Raw genomic sequence first — 19,759 nt, 5'->3', positions numbered from 1 at the left:
GCGTAAGGTGCCAGCGGGGGAAGTGCGATTATTCAGCTAAATTCTGCAAGGGAAATTACAGCTCTGTGGCAGCAGGTGCATCTACACCCCCTACACCCCCTACACCCCCCACCCCCCCCACTCATCCTCAGGCATAAGCAGGCCTGCTAACGTGGACACATATGCCGCAATACACACCTGTACACAAAATACATACGCACGCGTGACAACAAGCTCGTACGGTTGCACCTGCTCTTTTTCCGTTTGTGTTTGACATGCACGAATCCTCCCTCTACGTCCCCGTCATCGGCTGGAAAAACACAGGCTGCACAATCACCCAGCGACACAGATCCGCACATGATCTCGCCACAATGCAGCAAGCGGGCGGGCAGGAGCTGCTCCAGAAGAGGTAATTCTGTTTCTGTTTGTTCGACAGAGAAAAGGGAGGGGAAGACAGGAGTAAAGGGGGAGGGGGTGTAAATCTAACATAGGGGCCCCCGTGGCAGAGCCCACAGGATCAAATCCAATTCTGGCAAGATACACATTAAGCCCCGTCAATCACAACAGTGTCCTTGGAATGCGGCAGAATGGTGATGAGAACGGCGGGGGAGTCTCTTTTCCACGAGAGCCGGGATGAAGCCACTTAAACACACATCTGTGCAGGCACAAACTCACATCACCCTGAGGAGTCCCCATATTTAAACCCACCCAGACACACACACACATATGCAAGTGTAGGACATGATCCACGCGTCTACATCTCAACTCAACTTTTTACACTCAGTATGTTCGTTTTACTACCTTCAGGCCAACAAAAGAAGGGGCAAGTAAAGGATGTAGTTTTATTCCTGGCAGTGTGGAGGAGGCTTTGTAACACTTAGACTTTCATGTAGGCAAATACAAGTTACAGAAAATAGAATTGAACAGTTAAGATAATAAAATATGAATACATCAAAATAATAAGACGATTTTACAGACTTTCCTTTTGGTGTCTGGTCAAACGTTTCTAACGGGGGTGGGTGGCATTGGGGGGGACCTGGTTTTATTATCATTAGTATTTACAGTCAGAGATTCGGGTGTGTTATGCTAACACTAGTAGCAGCTAACATAGCCTTGACCCGTTAGCCTCAAGCAGAGATGAGGAGCGGGCTACAGAGGTCTGGTGAGCCCACTTCTTTCTAACGCCTTCACTTGACTGCGCACAGCTCCCTCTGAAGATACAACAGGTTTTATACTACTTGTATATATATACATTTTTTTTGTTTGTTTTTGTTTTCCACATATGCAGTTGTACTCCCCAAGACCTGTACACAGACTTTGATGTGTAAAATCAGTAGAGTTCCCCTTTGACTGTTCCAAAAAGCAAACACATTAATTCATATACCAAACCTGTGCCAAAATGCACATCCTACATCTAATTTAACTCTCAGCAGAGAGGAAAATCACACACTGTTTGGCTCGCAGCTTGAGTTCATCCAGGCTACAGTGGACGCGACAGTTAGCCTATTTACTTTTATTCTGGACTTTTGCTAATTATCTTAACTACACAAGTAATTATCTTTCACATCAAAGGGCCTCGCTCTGAGCCCTGCTGCCCCCCCCCCCAACCAACCAACCAACCAACCAACCATCCCCGACACACACACACACACACACACACACACACACACACACACACACACACACACACACACACACACACACACACACACACACACACACACACACACACACACACACACACACCATCATCCCCACGTTTCCGGAGCCAGCTGGATCATGACATTAACAGATAATTAGACGATCGCCTGGCTGCGTTTGACGGGGGGGCACGTGTGACGAGCAGCCGTCTCTGAGTCGAGTTACTGAATCCGGAGAGATATTATGCACCGATTTATCAGTAGCTATTAGATCTCAGGTGTAAAGCTGCAGACTGGGTGGAAGCCTGTATAGCTTGTTACGGATTAGCAGTAAATAAATGACACCCCAAGGGACCATTGATGAGTTATTATTTTTTCGGCTTCACCCGTGCTGGGGAGCTCTTTCATCTCATCTATTAGCTGTGCTCTTTCTGATCACAGTCCGCTCTGATCGATGAGCGATGAAGCTGCTTGGTTTGATTGCCGCCCAAAAGCCACAACCTAATGGCATGACCTCACAACTGTGTGAACATATAGCACATTTTTGTGTGCATATGCTTTAATTCAACAGTGCTTCTGGGCTCCCTCAGCAAACAGACAATAATCAGGTCATCTGGCATCAGGCGCGAATCCTTCATTACCAATCTAACAATAATCTCTGCAGAAACACACGACTGTAGCAGGAAATTTACATGAACTGCATTTAAATTCCTTTGAAGTTGTTTGTTTTGCTCACCTTGGAAACACACTATTTCTACTTCTCCTCTGTGGTAGGAAGTAAACGCACCCCATAAATATGTATCTACCTAGGGCCCGTGCTATTCTGGCCCAGTGTTTTGAACATAGCCACTGGAGATTGGGCCTATCAGGGACCCGCCGAGACAGAGACAGAGAGGGATGGGGGGAAGGAGAGAGGGGGGGGCTGGAAGCGAGCAGTGGATAATATTTTGGTGCGTGTTCAAAAATGAAAAGTGGACGTTTTGCATGATGTTTAATGCAGGAGGATCAGGGCAGGGTTCAGAGTGTGTTTCCTTTACGAGTCACCTCACACACCTCCAAACTTTCAGTCACAAATAAGACGAACCTCCGCTGCATTTTTGCAGAGTTTTTGGGCTCGGAGGGGAACTAGTTCTTAAATTCAAGGTGAGAACATGTTTAACCTCTTCAATCCCAATGATTCACAGGCAGGTTCCTAAAAACAAACTTCAAATCTTTGTTTAAAACCCACAGAACTTTATTTTCTATTCTAGTGGAGATCCCAAAGTCTCTGAAGACACCAAATCTGTCAGGCTGAATTTGGAGGCAAAGCGTTTAAAGTAATGCACAAGACATACAGCCAGAGAAAACATGGACCCTTGGGTTGGAATATATTAGATAGACAGATAGATAGAATTTTTCCAACCTTAAAGCTACTAAAATATGAGGGGAAAACTGGATTTTAACGGACAATGCAACTACTTTCAATATCGATTAATCTTTCGTTTAATCGACTGATGGTGATGCTGAAAAAATATCCACTGCAACTTCCCAAATTTCAAGGTGGCGTCTTAACAGCTCTCATTTTGTCCAAAAGCCCAAACCCCCAAGATATTCCATTTCCAATGATATATAACAAAGAAAAACAGCAAATTCTCCCATTAGAGAAGCTGAAACTAGAGATTGTGTAGGATTTTTTTTTTACTATTTTTCCATCTCTGCTTTGGGTTTGTTGTCAGAAAACCAACAACAACTCAGGTGCACAATAAAAGCAGCCTCAAAGTCAAAACGCCGAGAAAATCTAAGAAAAGGACCCATTTCTTTCCCCCTTCCTTCTTATCGCCAAAATCTTGGGAGGCGGAGGAAACGTTATCAGGAATTAGTTGCCAGGTCTGACACTAGTGTGCAACCCAGCCAATTCTTGCTGTCACCTCCTGACGTGGGAGCCAAAGAACCGCTGCTGGCACAATTTCATAATAATCAGATGCATGAATATGGAATATGCGCATTTACAGCTATGAACTTGTGCCTGCCTGCTCCTGAATGCATGCAGAGGAGCGTGTCTGTGTGGGAACGTGACATTTCCTCCCTGAACCCTGGTGACACCACTGTGCAGAGGGTTGGATAACACATCCCCTGTCACACACACACATTCACACACATGCTCACCTGTTAACTGGTGAGCTCTGCAGGCTTCCATAACTTCAGAGGCCTCCACCTGGATGTTATTGCCGCCCGCGGCCCCCTGCTCCAACACTCTAATGAGCCCGCCTCAACTCAGTCAAAGTCATCTGATGACACTGATGTGGGGAGATTGATATTCACGCTTGACTCGCCGTCCTCTCCACTTGACTGCTGTGTTTACCTCCCCACACAATTAGTATCTGGAGAAGACAGACAGACAAAGAGAGGAGAGGGGGATGGAGTCAGACTCGGCTGTGTGTGTTTGCGTGCGACTACATTAGCTCCAATTGTTTATAAAGATGGGAGATGTCTTTCAACTAGGGCTTGAAGGTGGCTCTCTATATCACAGGGGCCATTACCAGCTCATTTAATCCCCATAACTGCTACTTTACCTCTCTGAGTGTGAGTGACTTGAAATAACAGAGGCTGGATTGGCTTAAGTATAATGCATATTTCAACAGTTTCCATCCATATTTGCATGTGAGCCTCGCTTTGGCCTTTTAAGATGCACTTGTGAATGAACCCACAGAGCTAACTCCACAAGTGTGACGCAGGTTCAACTGCCAGCCCACACTGCGCTGTTTACATTTCTGCCCCTCCATCTCTGTTAGCTAACTTTCATCTCAATATTAGCATAGAAACAAATGAAACACTTAAGAGGAGAATTGTCTGCCCACTCTCTGTGGAAAAAAAGAAAATGGAGGGGGGGGGGGGGCGGTCAGTGAATGGCATTAGCAGACTTTTAGCTGAGCTGGAGGAGAAAGAAAGAGAGAGAGGCACCAAACCAGCAGCCATGTCTTCAAACTGATTTAGCATTAATTGACATTCTCTCTAATCGGTGCATTCACCATTTGAACACAGTGATGAAAACGGTTTATATGTGGAATACTGATGCCTACCTGAAGCGGGGGGGTGAGTTAGAGCTGAGCTGAGCAGGTGGACGCTCAGGTACACCGGGTTTGAAGACGACGTCGTCGGCAAAATGGAGGGAGGTTTTGAGTGGAGCCACAGCGCCTCTCTGTGGCCAGAGCGGGAATGACCGCCTCCTTCTGTTAAACTGGAACTGGTATCTCTCAGTTTGAGCAGGAGGGATTCTAGCTGTATTTCGTTACTATACACCTCTTTTCTACATTTCAGAGGGAAATATTGAAATATTCTTTACTATACACCTATTTTCTACTACATTTCAGAGGGAAATATTGCACTTTTTACTTACAAATTTATTATTGCTTTTCATTTACTTTTAAGATTTTACTTGTTTCTGGTGCCCCTTGTCATGTTTCAGATGTCTGAGTCGAATACAGAACTTTTACTTGTAATAGAGAATTTTAATGGAGTAATGTTGTCCTGGTAGTTTTACAGGTTTGTACAGTCTGTACTAAAATATCTCCTGGAAAGCACTAAAAATCTAGAGGAGAGGGGGAATTGTAATTATTTCAGCTCCGGAGGCTGTATAAACGTCCTTATATGTTTACTAGTAACCTTGGATTTTTCAGTTTGAGCCTAAGTTGGAAATTCTGATTCTGGAAATTAGAAATTATACCTAGAAGAAGCATTAAAAATGGAATGCAGAAGAAAATGCATGTGGGAGCTGGCAAGATACACGTTTTACCAAGTAAAAAAAAAAAAACAGACAAACAGATTAAAACTTTGAAAGTTAAAAGTCTTTTTAGCATTTTAAAGTTCGAGCGGATTCTGTAGCTGCACGTATGTCAGAGCAGTTTACTTTCAAAGTTGAGTAGGTCTGAATCGAGTCGAATCATTCCTCTCATAGACATTATTATAAAATGATGATCTTCAAAACTTACTATAAAATCGCTGGATATACCAAAATTAATAGCCTACATCTGCTCAGTGAGCTGCACAAAAATAACATAATAACAAAACTAAAATGGCGGGAAAGAATAACGGCCTTTCTGCCAGCTCTCCCACAATAATTTGGAAATGGTATTCAAGACTTCTGAAGTACTGCCCTGACCATTAATCAGCAAATGCAAAGTGCACGACAGCCTGACCCTTCTCTGCAGCCCACATTACACAGCTGGCAACCTATAGGACACAATTTGCAGTTTAAGTGGACAATAATCAGCTGAGGAGATGAGCAGGGTTCAGTGCCATGTGGCAAGCAGGAGGCTGAATTAGTGTCTGCTCTCTGCCAACCATGAAGGAGGTACAGTCCTTTTGAGTGACATTCAGGTAAGGCTCAAAAAAGGTAAGTTTAATAACAAATTCAGTCCGAATTTTGGCATTTTTTTCTTAACAGTTACTTTTGCAGTGAGTTTGTGAATGCTTGAAACAATTACTCAGATTTTTAACTCTGCACTATGCCACTGAAAGACACTACATAAAAAACAAAACGTCTCTGAAAGAAGCAAAGGAGAGGCATGTGTGTTCATATTTGTATATTTTATTTTTTGCTTTGCTACAAAAAAACACTCCCAGCAATATTTCGTATGACCTGATTAAAAAAACTACTTCAGTTAAGTACAAAATGAAATATACCAAAACTACCCAATGCTACCCAGAAAAAAAGGCAATAGTATAAAATGAAATGTCTTGAAGTCTACATCTACAAAAGAAGTTAGAAAAGGTTACTTAAAAAGAAGGCAAGTATCCACCACAAAATGTGCCACTTTACCACAATCAGTTTGCACGTCTTTCCTCGGATATAAAGTAATGCAAATACTTTACAATAAGTTAACGCAGGCACATCTCCCTACGACTACAGCGAAACCAAGTAACAGTCAAATGTATCACATAAAATACACTTTACTTTTTTTGTCTTTTTGTCTTTTGGCAACAATTTCCCCACACGTCACACAGAAAAGGAATCAGCGAAAAAAAACTTCTGGGTAGCAACATTTTTGGTTTCTTGAGAACAATATATACGTTCTGTGTCCACAACTATCAGACTGTCTGTATGAGCTTCAGAGACTTAACATACTGTATTACCGTGTATTCAAATCATATAAATATATGAACAAAAATATACGAAAACTTTTTTTTTTTATACAAAAGGGGATTAATGCCAAATGGAAGCTTACGATTACAAACTTCAATAACTTAAAAAAAAAATGAAAAAGGGAATACTTTCATACTCAGAAACATGACATTTTAGCCCTAATCTCCTTAATACTAAGGCTTTTGCACTTGTTTTTAATTCTTCTTGATCATACAGCACTGGCAGAATAGCACTCACTCCTTTAGTGCCAAGAATGCATCAAGTATAAATACTAAGAAAACTCCTGTACAGTACCCATTATGTCAAAACTACAAAATAAGTTAGTGTCAGGCAACTGTACAGATTATTTACAGTTTAAATACAAAGGAAGGTATTTGTAAATGGAGATGACCAGGATGTAAATGTGACCTTGACATGAATAAAAAGGCTTTGGCTACAAGGGATTCAACGCAAAGCCCTCATGTAGGCAGGAAATGTCCACTCTAGCTAATTTACCAGCTACTCGATGCTTCTTGTTTTAACATATTGTAACAGAAATGATGATTGGCTACATGCCGAGTTGAAAAGCTCATCCGCCGCAGCCAAAATGTAATGGTCATGACTGGTGGAGTGAGGGAGAGGGGGTGGACAAAAAGAGCAGTCTCTAAGCACAGTTACAAGCCTGGAGGTGGAGAGGAGAGATTCAGACACATTCATTTCAGCAGCAGCCGTATCCCATCGGCACATGGTTAGGAGTGTGTGCGAGTAGGAATGGGTGAGGAAGAGACACCACCTGTTACAGCAGGTGCCCAGTAAACATTTGAGTCTCCTGCAGAGACAGAGAGAGAGAGAGGAGAGAGGGGAGAGGAGAGGAGAGAGAGGAGGGGGGGGGGTATTTGGTACAGGAGAGGTACAAGTTTGTGTGTGTGTGTGTGTGTGTGTGTGAGGGGAGAGAGTCAGCGAGTGTCATCAGTCCACGTCACTGAGGTCGCTGACTGGCTCGTCCTGCACTATGCTCAGGTGGTTCATGGCGCGGCTGAAGGCGATCTGGACAGCCTTGCGAATGCTGGATGTGCGTCCTTCCATCATTTTGATTTTGTCTATGGTCTTGTCCATTCCCAGAGGAACCATCTTGGATCTAGGAAGCCACTGCCTGAAGGGGGGGAAGACAGCATCTACATTACAACACCTGAACAGTGGCTGGATGGATGACAGGTTTTTTTTTCATGATTCTAAAAGTAATACTTCCCAGGAGCATATCAGTCTTTTCACACAAACTACAGATAATTTGTCATAACATGGTGTTTGTTGTTATTGTTTCATTAGAGGTGAAAACGCACAACCATCCTTCATGTTTCAGCATATCTATCCTGCTGACAGATTTTTCACTCTTTGTTTTAGCCACACAACAACCATTTTTGCATGAAACTAATACCGTAACAACGGTTTTGTAAGGTCTGACTTATTTGAGTATTTTGTTGCAACAGTTGTGTGGAAGCGAGGTTTAAAAGTTCAGCCAACAGTCCAAAACCCCAATAAATTCAATTTACAACAACATAAAACGGAGAAAAGCAGTGAATCCTCATGTTTGAAATGCTGGAGTCAGCAAACGTTTGGAATTTTATCTTGATAAATGATTCTGAATCATTTTCCATCAATTACTCCATTAATTGTTCCAACAATTAGAATTGTGGCAAAATTTCCCAGTAAATGCTGCAACCCCAGCCCTAATGGAAGCAAGAATAGCAAAAGTAACATTAGACTATACTATAATATCACTATTGCTACTGTGACTGTTACACTATTATTTATTTCTGTATTCAGTTTCTATTAGTGCATTTTGTTAGTTTCAGCTGCACAGTGGTCATATTCTTTCCTTGTACTAGATAAAACGACAGTTACCAGTGTCACCATCATCACTGCTTAAGACTGTCCAGGTGAAATTTTCAAACGCCTCTTGAGGCGAGAGCCATTATTTGTCTCCTCACAATTGATGTCACGCAGCCACAAGAGAATAATGACCAGCTGACGGACAGGTTGACAGGTTTACCCTTGTAGGAACCAGCGTCAGCTTAACTCATTCCTGCACACGGCGGCACTCACCAGCTGCGTTTGTTGTCGAAGAAGAGGACGAGGTAGAGTTTCTCTTCGGCTTTGTACTGCATCTGCTCCCCAATGCGGAGCACGTCCATGGGGGGCATGGGGATGGACACCCCGTTGTGCTGGCAACCCACGCGCGGCATGTGGGGGTCGATGATCTATACACACAAGCGAGACGGGAGGGAGTTACACACACACATGCTCATGAATGCAAACATGCACCCATGGAATCACTCAAGCATATAGTAAAGATGTCTATAGACACACACACACACACACACACACACACACACACACACACACACACACACACACACACACACACACACACACACACACACACACACAGAGAGAGAGCTTGTGGCAATAAGATTCTTTTCCTCATTTGTCCTTTCATGCTAAGGTCAAATTAAAGTGGTTATTGGTGAAAGGCTGCCACCTAGAGGAAAACAGAGGACATTTTGAAAAGTCCCCCCCAACTGTCCACTGGACACCTAAAAGAACATCTGCAGTAAAACTATTGCTTCATCCTGTGGGACACGAGTCATAATTAGGTTCCAATGTGTCCCAATGTGAAGAGAGGACAAAGACACTTCAGAGTAAAAAGACTTGTCAGTGATTGTCATGCTTTCTCTCCCACAAACACTCACCAAGGCAGGGTAGGAAGGGTATCCACTACATTTGGCCCAAACTAGCTTTAGGGGTTCCAGTGCAACTGTTGCAGCACTAGCGGGCATCCAAATATTGCTGTTGCCAACCTCTATGGAAGCGGGAACAACACCAAACAGGTTACGTGTGGGTTTAAACACAGACAGAAACACATTTACAAAGCCATGCCTGTAAGTGCAGGAGCACACAGCAAGCCAGGGTGGGAAATTAACTTGTCCCTCCATGAGCCACATGTGAGCGACGGATATTCAAATGCACCAGCCACTTTTAGCATTTTATTAGCCAAATATGGATTTTAGATGAGGGAAGAGTCTCCAGGTGCTGACTGGTTACATGCCATGATGGCAGGTCACTGCCAGAAGTCACGGGAAGTTGGCTGGTAGCTGCTGTTAATTCCCCACCATGCTTTTTATGTGTGTGTGAATACCAGGTGTCTGCAAGTTCTATCAAGTTAAACTTTTAAGACCAAATTGATGCCAAAGCCAGAATGGGATGTGAGGCCAATTCTCCGGTTCAACACGAAAAGTAAAAGATCTTCAGGAATATACACAACTACTTACTGGCCACGCTGATTTATGTACAAGACTGTATGCAACAGGCTCAAAAACATGTTGTGTTTTGCTTTAAATTCATTAATAGTCGAGCCTGACATATGTATCAGCAAGCCATTATCACCTACTGACACTGGCTTAACACACGCGCATCAGTATCGGTGTATATTTTGGCTGATATGCTAGAATAAGTTGCAGCACATAACTGTTTTTAAGGTTGCATTTTAATGTATATTTTACCCTATTTGTATATTAACTGCCAGTCCAGTGATGTTTTACTGTTTTCTTTGACAAAACAGACAGATCTCCTGCCTATGTTTACTGTATGAGTTAGCATAATAATTCTGTATATTTCTTTGAAATGGTTCTCAAACTTGCCGGCAGCGATTCGTGCAGCTTTTGCAAAATTCCCGGTTTCGATGCAGGCGATTAATTCGCTCTTATCGTCCACAGTGTTTCTCCGGACCAAGGCGGGTTTCCCCTTCCCACATTTTGGAAGACTGAGGATAGTGCTAGAAACAAAAAATAGACACACCAAAGTCAACTTAAGAAACCACACTTCTGGGGCTGGTAGTGGCTTGGATGACCAGGTAATTGAACAACAGAAGAACAGACAGACCAGCTGACACTGCTTTAGGCTTCTTAGTCACATCAAAATCAAATCACAAGATTAGACATGTCTTATATCTGGTGGATTACCCGGTGCTTCCTGGCAGACTGCTACATGAGGAGATGGAGGACTCAGAGGCACAGCGTCTTCGTGGCTCCACAGGTCTACTGGCTCTACTGGAGTCTTCAAGCTGCTTCTCCTCTTCCACCTCCAGAAAACCTCTCGACAGGCCTGAGAGGAGACACAGATTTACAACCAATCACAAAAATATACATTACGAATATTGTGATCCAAAAGGCCAGAATCTGAATCTGCGCTGGCTCCAGGTTGTTCAGTTAACCTCTGGTCTAATTTAAGCAAAGTGATGTAAAAGAGTAAACAGGTGTCTGTTGTTACTTACTGCTGTGCCGTTTGGAATGCGACTGCGATTACTTGTAAGCAGTGTAAACAGCTCATTGCAATGTTTGTGCTGACAGTTTTCAGGGTTGGCAGCTGAGCTAAATACTGCTGTGCTAATTCAATCAGAGCCTTGAAGAAATGCCATTCAAATTCTAACATATGGTAACTCAAAGAAGTGTTTAGCCGTGCAGAAAACTGTGCACGCCACTGTAAGACTGTGAAAATATTGATGCCAATAAATGACAGACATAAAAAAATATATATACAGCATACATTTAAAAGCCCCTTTTTTTATTCTTCTCTGTGCACTTCTTACCAGTGTCGAGTCGTTTCACGGGGGACTCTCCCTCCTCTTCATGCTCTCCTTCTCCTCCCTCCTCCTCGCTGCCTCTGCTGCCGCTGTGCTTCCTCTTCTTGCTGTGAAGTAGCGTCTCCAGTCTGGGTATGACCACTGACAGGAAGGATTTGGAGCCCAGCTGTGCGCCGTCTTCATCTTCCTCCCCCTCCTCCTCTTCCTCGACCTCTTTAACTCCGTCGCCCCCCTCGTCCTCGCCTCTCGGCGGCTTGTGCGGACTGGCGGCCTTCGATTTGCGGAAGAGCACGGCGGTCCGGCGGTTTACCGTGCCCGTGGGCTCGGCGAGGGTCGACGTGGCCACCACGCTCACGTCTCCGTCCAGCAAAGAGTCCTGGAGGCTGTCGTGGGAGAAGCCGTTGAGGCGCGGCGTTGAGGAGAGCAGATCCGGTAATTCCCCATCGTACTTGACGCACTTGGTGTGAGTCTTGTCTTCGCAGTCTGGGGCGGCGTCGATTGGTTTGAGGGTGGGGGGCTCGGGGTCTGTGTCTGAGTGGACGAGGGGAGGGATGGAGTCTGAATGCTCCAGTTTAGGAGGAAGAGACTTATCTCCTGTTGGGGAGAAGAAGAGAAAGAGGACACACATCTGTTTATAGCTGTAATTCTGACTATACGTCCAACATTAATCACTCAAACTGCGATCACTAAGTACAACACACATTACTCATGTTATGGCACAGTTAGTGCCAAGTTGTTTTGTAGGTTTTATCACTTATATGAATGTATTTCGCCTTTCTCTTTCATCATCATTACCATTTCCACGGTGCTATACAAATTAAGCACAATACATTTTACTGTGATAAAGGATTAGAAGAACGGAATGAAATATTTGGCATGCTCTTGTGGAAGAAGCTATTCATAAAAAGTACGAACATTAACAATATAACAGTCCAGTCACGACAAAGACAAAAAATATGACCTACAGTGTAACACTATTACCGACAGTAATGCGCTGCAACACCCACACTTTGTCTTTGTGTTTGTAGAAATGCTGACACTGTATATTATCATGGCTTTCGGGTTTATCATAAAAGTAAAACAAGGCCCTGTTTAGCATAACACTGAGGCACTTTTATAAATAAAAAATGAGCAAAATTACTTTTTCCTTTCTTCCCCCCTCATTATAACACTATCTATTCAGGGATCACTTCCAGAGAGAGACATAAGAATGTTGTTAGGATTTCTCCGCTGCTACAGCACAACCATCACGGCCGTGTAATCCTGAAGTTGTTACTGTCTGCTTCTGTGATTCAGGAGTTCACAAAAAGGTTTTGTGTGTCAGTAAGACTTTTTAACAATTTTCATTTCAACAACAACCCGTTGTGTAGAGACTAGACTGTGAGAAGGATCGAGTGGGAGTTCTAAGTTTTGTTGTTGATATTATATATTTTTAACAACTCTCTCTCACAGTTAGAACCCAGTGAATCCGACTTAAATCTATGAACACAAAACCTGCAGGTGCTCCAGCAATGAACTTTTTGAACTTTTATGACCCATTCTCCGTCTGTTCATTGGTACCATAAATATTCTTAATTATGTGCCACTGAAAAATCGTATTAAACATTAACAAACAATATTAGCAACAATAATCTTATAGACATTCAATGGTTTTATCAGTTAATGACATAATTCAGATGGTTTTAGCTTTCTTGATTCTAGTTTTGGGAAATAAAAGTTAATGTTCACAGTCATAGGCTCTGCTTAAATATCAAAAACATGTGTAGTGTTTTTAGCAAATTTCAACTAAACAGCAGACAGACGCTCACCTCAACACAAACAGGGCAGGGGTTTATGATGTTATAGTAGCCTGATAATGAGACTTTTTTGCTCTCTCTGGATCGGAACATGTGAAAGGCAATTCAGAGGTCTGGAACCAGGCTGGCGTTGAATACTGAAAGCAGCAAAGACTCACTAGGTATGGGGAACAGCATGTGACTGTCTGTGAGGCTATATGTTTTGGGTTGGAGTTGGGGGCTAATCTCTGACCCCTGACCTGTGCTTCAGGATATTAAGGACATGTGATTCTCTTTAAAAATCACAGAGGCTGTTTGACGAGCACGGTGCCAACCAGAACATTCACTTTCTAAGCCAGAGCAGGTCCACACGTACCCTCATCATCTGCAAAAAGTCCATTAGGCTTCAATCTCTCTTCTTTAGGTTTACCCAGCTCTGAGTGGAAGGCAGCTGATGAAGAGGATGCTGATGTGGAGGGAGTTGTGGAGGAAGAACAGTGGTGGTGGTGGTGGTGGTGGTGGTGATGGTGGTGGTGGTGGTGTGAGGGTAGGACTCTCTTTAGGCTCATTTCATTGCGCACGTCGTTGATGGTCTTTTTGAGCAGCTTCAGACGCTTGCTGCGTGAGGGGCTGGACTTCATGGCACAGGTCAGGTCAAACTTCTCCAGAAGCTGCTGCAGCTGCTTGTCCTGAGACAGATGTTCCCGGTTGGCTGGCACTAGTAGGCGGTCCACTAAAGAAAGAATTCATTCATCAGTAAGAGATTGAAACGTGGTTTTGCTCAACACATTCACACACAGAGGCACATGTCTTTGCTACTGCCCTTACCGTCCTCCCAAGAAAAGGATGCTGGTGCTTTGATTTCAGGAGCTTCATCCAGATGCATGCCGCTTTCCGCGTCAAAGCCGATTTTCTCCACATCTCTCCGGGCCTTTCTGAGCAGGGCCCCGCCCTGGTCTCGGAGGCGAACGGCAGCCCGGTGGAAATAGGTGTCCTTTGAGTTGTATTTCATGCAGTTATCAATAATGAGGTTGAAGTCATTCTCAAACTGCTCCAAGTTGTTGTAGCCCTGTGCGTCGATGCGCTGCCGCATGGTGGAGAAGTCCATTGGATGCTTGATGTGGTCGAGGTAGTCAGGCACCTACAGGAAACAGCAGACCATTAAAAAAATGAAGCAAATATTGTATGTTGAACGTTAACCCAACATGATTATTTTAGATACAGCATCTAAAGTCATTCATGTCAGCACAGCAAAATGACTGTGAGGTAGACCATATAAAAGTCTTATAACCTTAGAAGTCTGAATGCCAACAAAAACCACTTTCCACAGCTGTTCAGCTAACCATGATCATGAATGATGATCTACAGAGTTAAAAGCCACGCCCAACGTGGGGCTCGAACCCACGACCCTGAGATTAAGAGTCTCATGCTCTACCGACTGAGCTAGCCGGGCTGGTATAAAATATGACCCTTCGCCTTTTACAGGCGTAAGTGGACCTTGATCTCAAGTTACACATTCCACTTACAAGTAAGTCGCATTGCTCAACACTGTCAGGGAGGGGTTGATCTATAACCTGTATCACTATGACCAGAACCTGTGACATGAACCAGTTGTCTTTGTGGTGTGTTCGAATGCAACTTCTAACAGAAGTGCGGTGATACAAAGGGAAAGCAAAGCCTGTGATTATTCTCCCTGTGGTTTTTGGGGTTGGGGCTCTTAAGGATTAGGGAAACTCAAATCAATGACTTGATATCTAAAAAGATCACACTCTGTGTTGTCTTCCCCAGGAGCACAAAAGGTTTACATTAAGTCAATGTTTCTATGACTTATATAGAAATACACATCACAATTCGTGCCATTATTTCAACATTTCTGAAGCAGTTATCTGGCAATCAGGCAGAAAAACAGGTAAAACAGATCCACTAAGCTGCTGTTAGTGGGCTTTCATCCTGACAATAGTGCGACAGCAAAACGCAAAGGGCTGTGTTGAAATACGAACCTGCAAGTCCAGTTTGAATCAAACAGGAAGTGTCAGGGTGGCTATGTAGGTCATTGTATTGGTTTAAAGCCAGATTGTACACCTCTTTAAAAGTTCATCATGGCTTCAGTTATTTTCTTCTCCAATGCATTGCAAGAGAGCCAAACAACAAATTGGCATAATGCTACACAATACATACAGTACTATGAGATATTTTACCCACTATGTGAACTTGCAGAATCAGCTGTTTTGCAGCACCATCTGGGTTTCCTTGGTGGGGCCCCTACAATGAGCCCCCTGCTACAACGCTACAATTTTCAACAGTACCACAGACTGAGTATTGATATTCTACCATAGGTAAATGGTCAAGGTGAATTTGTGGCATCCAAAAAGGCAAACAATAACATAGTCTGTGTGGACAATTTCACCAACAGAACTTAAAAGAGTGTTTAAGTATCTACTGAAGTTAACCTCATTGACATCAACCGGCTGGGTGAAGATCTTAGCCTGGTCTTTTGCCTGGAGCTGGTCCAGGAGGGCTCTGAGCAAAATACTGAAGGGAGTCAACTGCATCTCTAGGAGCGTTTCCTGCTGTTTAATCTGCAACACAGCACAGAAGGAGACCATTAGAAGATCAGACCGTTTAATTTATTTAGCAGAATTTCTCTAACCACAGGTGAAGTCAGAAGCCTGCCCATCTCCCTGTTGATTCCTCCGCTCCTACCTCTTCCCTCTTGAGCTTCTCCCTCTTGCGGATTAGCTCCAGCAGCAGCCGGGCTCTCTCCAGGTCGTGTCGGAGACGATGCCATTCCTTCAACTGGTCCTTCAGTGCTCTGCTCTCCTCCTCATTCTGCCTCTGGAGAACAAATTGAAATGAAAATACATACATTATTATGCTTACTTCAGATCCACATTTAGCAGTAAACTAGCATGTATACACAGTATTGTCAATCACCTTGTTAATAGAAGTAATAACATAAAAAACATTAAAATGTAAAAGGTTTTACTCAAATGTAGCTTGTATGAAAAACACATCTTTCAAGTTCTAAAAGCTACTGGTACTTTGGTAAAAGACAAAATGAAGACTGAAAGTCTTCTGTGGTTGACTGACAGATGAACAAACCGGCTGTGCATTCTTCTGCGACTGCAGGCTTGTCTGAAGGCGTCTGATGAGGGGAAGCCCATTCCTGGATTGCCTCTTTAGTGTCCAGTAATTTAGGACCAGCTCCACGAATGCTTTCTTCTTCTGGACTGACACCTGGTTCAGAATGGTTTGTAACCTAGAGGAGCCAGGAAGGAAGGTATTAGAAAGACACAGCCAGGGAGAGATACAACAACAACTAGCACGTCTCAAAAGTCACTAGCTGCTTGCAGGATTATACATGACTATGGGAACTAGTGGCTGGTTACCTGTGGTCGTCGTTTAATATTAACAGCCACTGACAAACTTTAACCAGCATTCGACTAGCGCTCGATACAGACTAAATGCACACAAGCAGATCACTGTAGCTTCTACTTGTGAAGGAAAAGTGTCACATGCTCAAATCCTGCAACAGCCAATGTTTGTACATCAACAATCATGTGTCCTATCAGTGTCCTTGAGAAAGACAGAAAAACCTTCACTACACCACCACTCACTCACCAAGCATTAATGCCGTAAAAGTAAATATAACTGAACGTGCCATCCCAACTAACCAAATACTACACCTCCCATCATTCAAACAACTTATAAGTATACCTGTGGGCAGGAAAACTAGGCACAGTAGCAGCGGTTGCAGCTTCACTTTCAGGTTCAGGCTCAGGCTTCTTACTCTTCTTCTTTCCTTTGGACTGTCCTTTACAGGCACTTCTCCCTTTGTCCACTTTCTTACAGAGTCCATTTTTGGGTTTGGCATCATCATAGATTGTAAGAGGCCTCCTTACACACCCATTAGGTGTGTGAGCTCCACAGTACGCTGTCTTTTTCACAGAGAATGTGGGTTCTCCTGTTTCCGTCACGTCTTTGATTGGCTCCATCTTCATGAAGAGGCCAGCCTTTTGGGCACAGCTGACATGGAAGGCTGTGTAACAGTTGGCTTTGTGGCACTGGATGCATGCCCCAACGCCTTTCTCCTTGCAGAGGTAGCAGGTGAGCTTCCAGCGGGCTGGAGGGATGTGACTGACACCATCGATGGGTTCGATGAAGGTGGTGTTGGAGAAGCCGACCTCAGGGATCCACAGGGCACACACCACATGGCCCCAGCGGTCATCATCTGTCTTTTTCACTGCTCCACCCTTGTTAGGACAAAGCATGCAGTCTGCAGGATGGGTGGGTAACTGGAGGCAGTGTCTGCAAAGCCACTGGCCCTCAGGAATGTAGGGCACACCGTAACATTCTTGGTGCACAGCCACATTGCACATATCACAAAACAGGATAGCGTTGCTGTTGTGACACTCTCCATCCATGCAGATGCAGCAGACGGCGTCCTCATCAATGGCGGTGTGCTTTTCACTGCCTTGATCCAGACTCTCCAGATACAACTCTTTCTCAAAGCGGTCCACAAGGAACTCAAAGACGTTGTGAGAGACCTGACTGACCCCTTCGCTTCTCCGTTTTTCATTGACCAAATCCAGCCAGGCATAATCTTCTTCATCCATGTCATACTCTGTTTCCTCATCCAGTTCTTCCTCTGTCTTCTCCGTGTATTTATAAAAGGCAGCTTGACGCTTAGGAACTGCTGGAAGATTATATTCCACTGTGCGAAATTTAGGCTCTGGAAGCTTTGGACCGGCATTAACGCCGGCATTAAGTCCGCCTCCCTCTCCGTGACCAGTGATGCCCAGTGCAGCATTTCTCTTCTCCTGATTGTTTTTTAGTCTGACTGACCTCAGGAGGACCTGCTGCTGTGGTTTCTCAGCATTCTCCTTGTTGCTAGTGCACTCCATCATCTCCTGCACCATAGGGTCATCATCCGAGATCACGTCCAGCGTGTCATATATGCTGATCCGGTGGACGCGGCCATCGATATCGAACTCCACCATGCGCTGCGCCTGGGCGTAAGTCAAGATCTGCTTGTTGGGGGAAGGCTTGATGGGAGACGGCGGCCTCTGCGGCACCGCAACCCGGTGCTGCCGAGCTTTCTTCTTCATCTTGACACTCCGTGTTGCTGTGGAGACACAGAGTGGGGACAAACAGTTAGAGATCTGCTTATATTTCATTAGGGTTAGTTAAGTTAAGTCAAATTAAACCAAGGTTAGAGAAGGCAGATGCATTTTATTGAGGTAGCTACCTTTCAGGGGTCGGGAAAAACAAAGATCAAGATAATACTGATTAAGTATTCTGAGGCGTAATGCACACATATTTATTATTGACATAGACCCCCACTTTTCACAGTACAAAAGATTTTAACAGCAATATAACTAACAAAGTCATGTTCAAAGGGTACATTTTCCTCAACAGCATGAGATATCAAAATAATGTGTAACATGCAAGTGGGATAACAAATAATATTTTCTCAAGCAATACCATCCATTATAACTGATTGCTATGTATCTGTTTTACACTGAGAAATAAGGTACTGTAAATTAATCCAATGTCCTTTGGACCAAAACAAAAAGGAGTTTAACATCGTGTGATGTGATTGCATAACACTTTAATAACGTTAAAGTTAGCCAGCTGATTAAGAGAGCAAAAGGAAGGTGTAACTCTCATTGATGTTAATGCTTCCAACTACAGTGGTTGTCTATGTTGTGAACTGTAATGTAGTAGCCAGCTGTACGTTACAGCTTTGTCAATGAGCTGAGGCATTTAAACGCGATGGGAGGCGGCCACACTGGGCACTTTCAAAATGACTGCGCAGGAGTTAGCGCTTGCCCATTTGGTGCAGAGATGCAACTGCCTTTTCGCCAACGACTCACATAGTCAAAGTGGCCAAGTTGCTAACAATAACATTAGCTATCCAGCTAACTAGCAAGAGAAGCTAGCCACCCCCCCTAAACGGAGCAAATGGCGTCAAACAAAACAAGAGCTCTATAAAACGTTTGTTAACGTTAATTCATACCCGATGTGTAACATTAAACACACATTTTGCAGATGCATCGTATGCCTTGTTGTTGTCGCCGCATAAAGCACAGAAAAGCAAAGAAAACCAAAGCACGTACCTCGGATTCACGAACAGTTTTGCTAGTTGAAGGAGACGGTAGCTAGCCAGCAGCCTTAAAAAGCAATGGCGATACGGCCTGCTAAGTGGCTCTAATTCCGTACACAATGTCCTCATCCAACGGGCGATACTGGGCTCTTTTGAGTTACTAATAAAAAGAGAAAGAGGCCTGCTTGGTGCCTGTGAAGTCTCGATATTAAATGCTACAGAGAACACACAATTATTTGCTTTGTGGACCATTCATAGGCTAGAGTCACTCGCTAGCCACAGTCGACCAGGAGCAAATAGCAGCAACAGCAGCAGCACTACGAACGGCTCATCCCCCAACACAACAATGCGTTTCACCAGACAACTCCCACCCGTACGCACTACTCTACGTGTGACGCTGGAGGTCATGTTGGTGGTGAGTAGATTTCACACAAAAGCCCATCTGTCACACAATCAATGCATTGCCTTTTGTCAATCCTTACTAGCCATACACAGACAAAGCTCCAAACAAAGCGAATC

General features: G+C 43.9%; 1 protein-coding gene and 1 non-coding gene across 2 annotated transcripts; both read right to left on the bottom strand.

The window, feature by feature from the left end:
* Positions 1–7,689: 7,689 nt before the first annotated feature.
* On the bottom strand, positions 7,690–18,242 carry brd1a (bromodomain containing 1a). Its single transcript, XM_070929378.1, has 12 exons — positions 16,852–18,242; positions 16,237–16,393; positions 15,838–15,969; positions 15,585–15,713; positions 13,963–14,275; positions 13,511–13,867; positions 11,366–11,953; positions 10,740–10,881; positions 10,419–10,540; positions 9,471–9,580; positions 8,824–8,978; positions 7,690–7,873 (listed from the first exon to the last, which is right to left on the bottom strand). Exons 1-12 carry the CDS (start codon positions 18,240–18,242, stop codon positions 7,690–7,692), a joined length of 3,780 nt encoding a protein of 1,259 aa, XP_070785479.1.
* trnak-cuu (transfer RNA lysine (anticodon CUU)) lies at positions 14,515–14,587 on the bottom strand. Its single transcript has one exon. It is a non-coding gene; the product is annotated as a tRNA-Lys (tRNA).
* Positions 18,243–19,759: the final 1,517 nt, after the last annotated feature.

This window comes from Enoplosus armatus, chromosome 22, assembly GCF_043641665.1.
Source record: "Enoplosus armatus isolate fEnoArm2 chromosome 22, fEnoArm2.hap1, whole genome shotgun sequence".
Lineage (NCBI taxonomy): Eukaryota > Metazoa > Chordata > Actinopteri > Centrarchiformes > Enoplosidae > Enoplosus > Enoplosus armatus.
The sequence above is the reverse complement of the archived record's forward strand: the minus strand, read 5'-3'. Positions and strand labels throughout refer to the sequence as shown.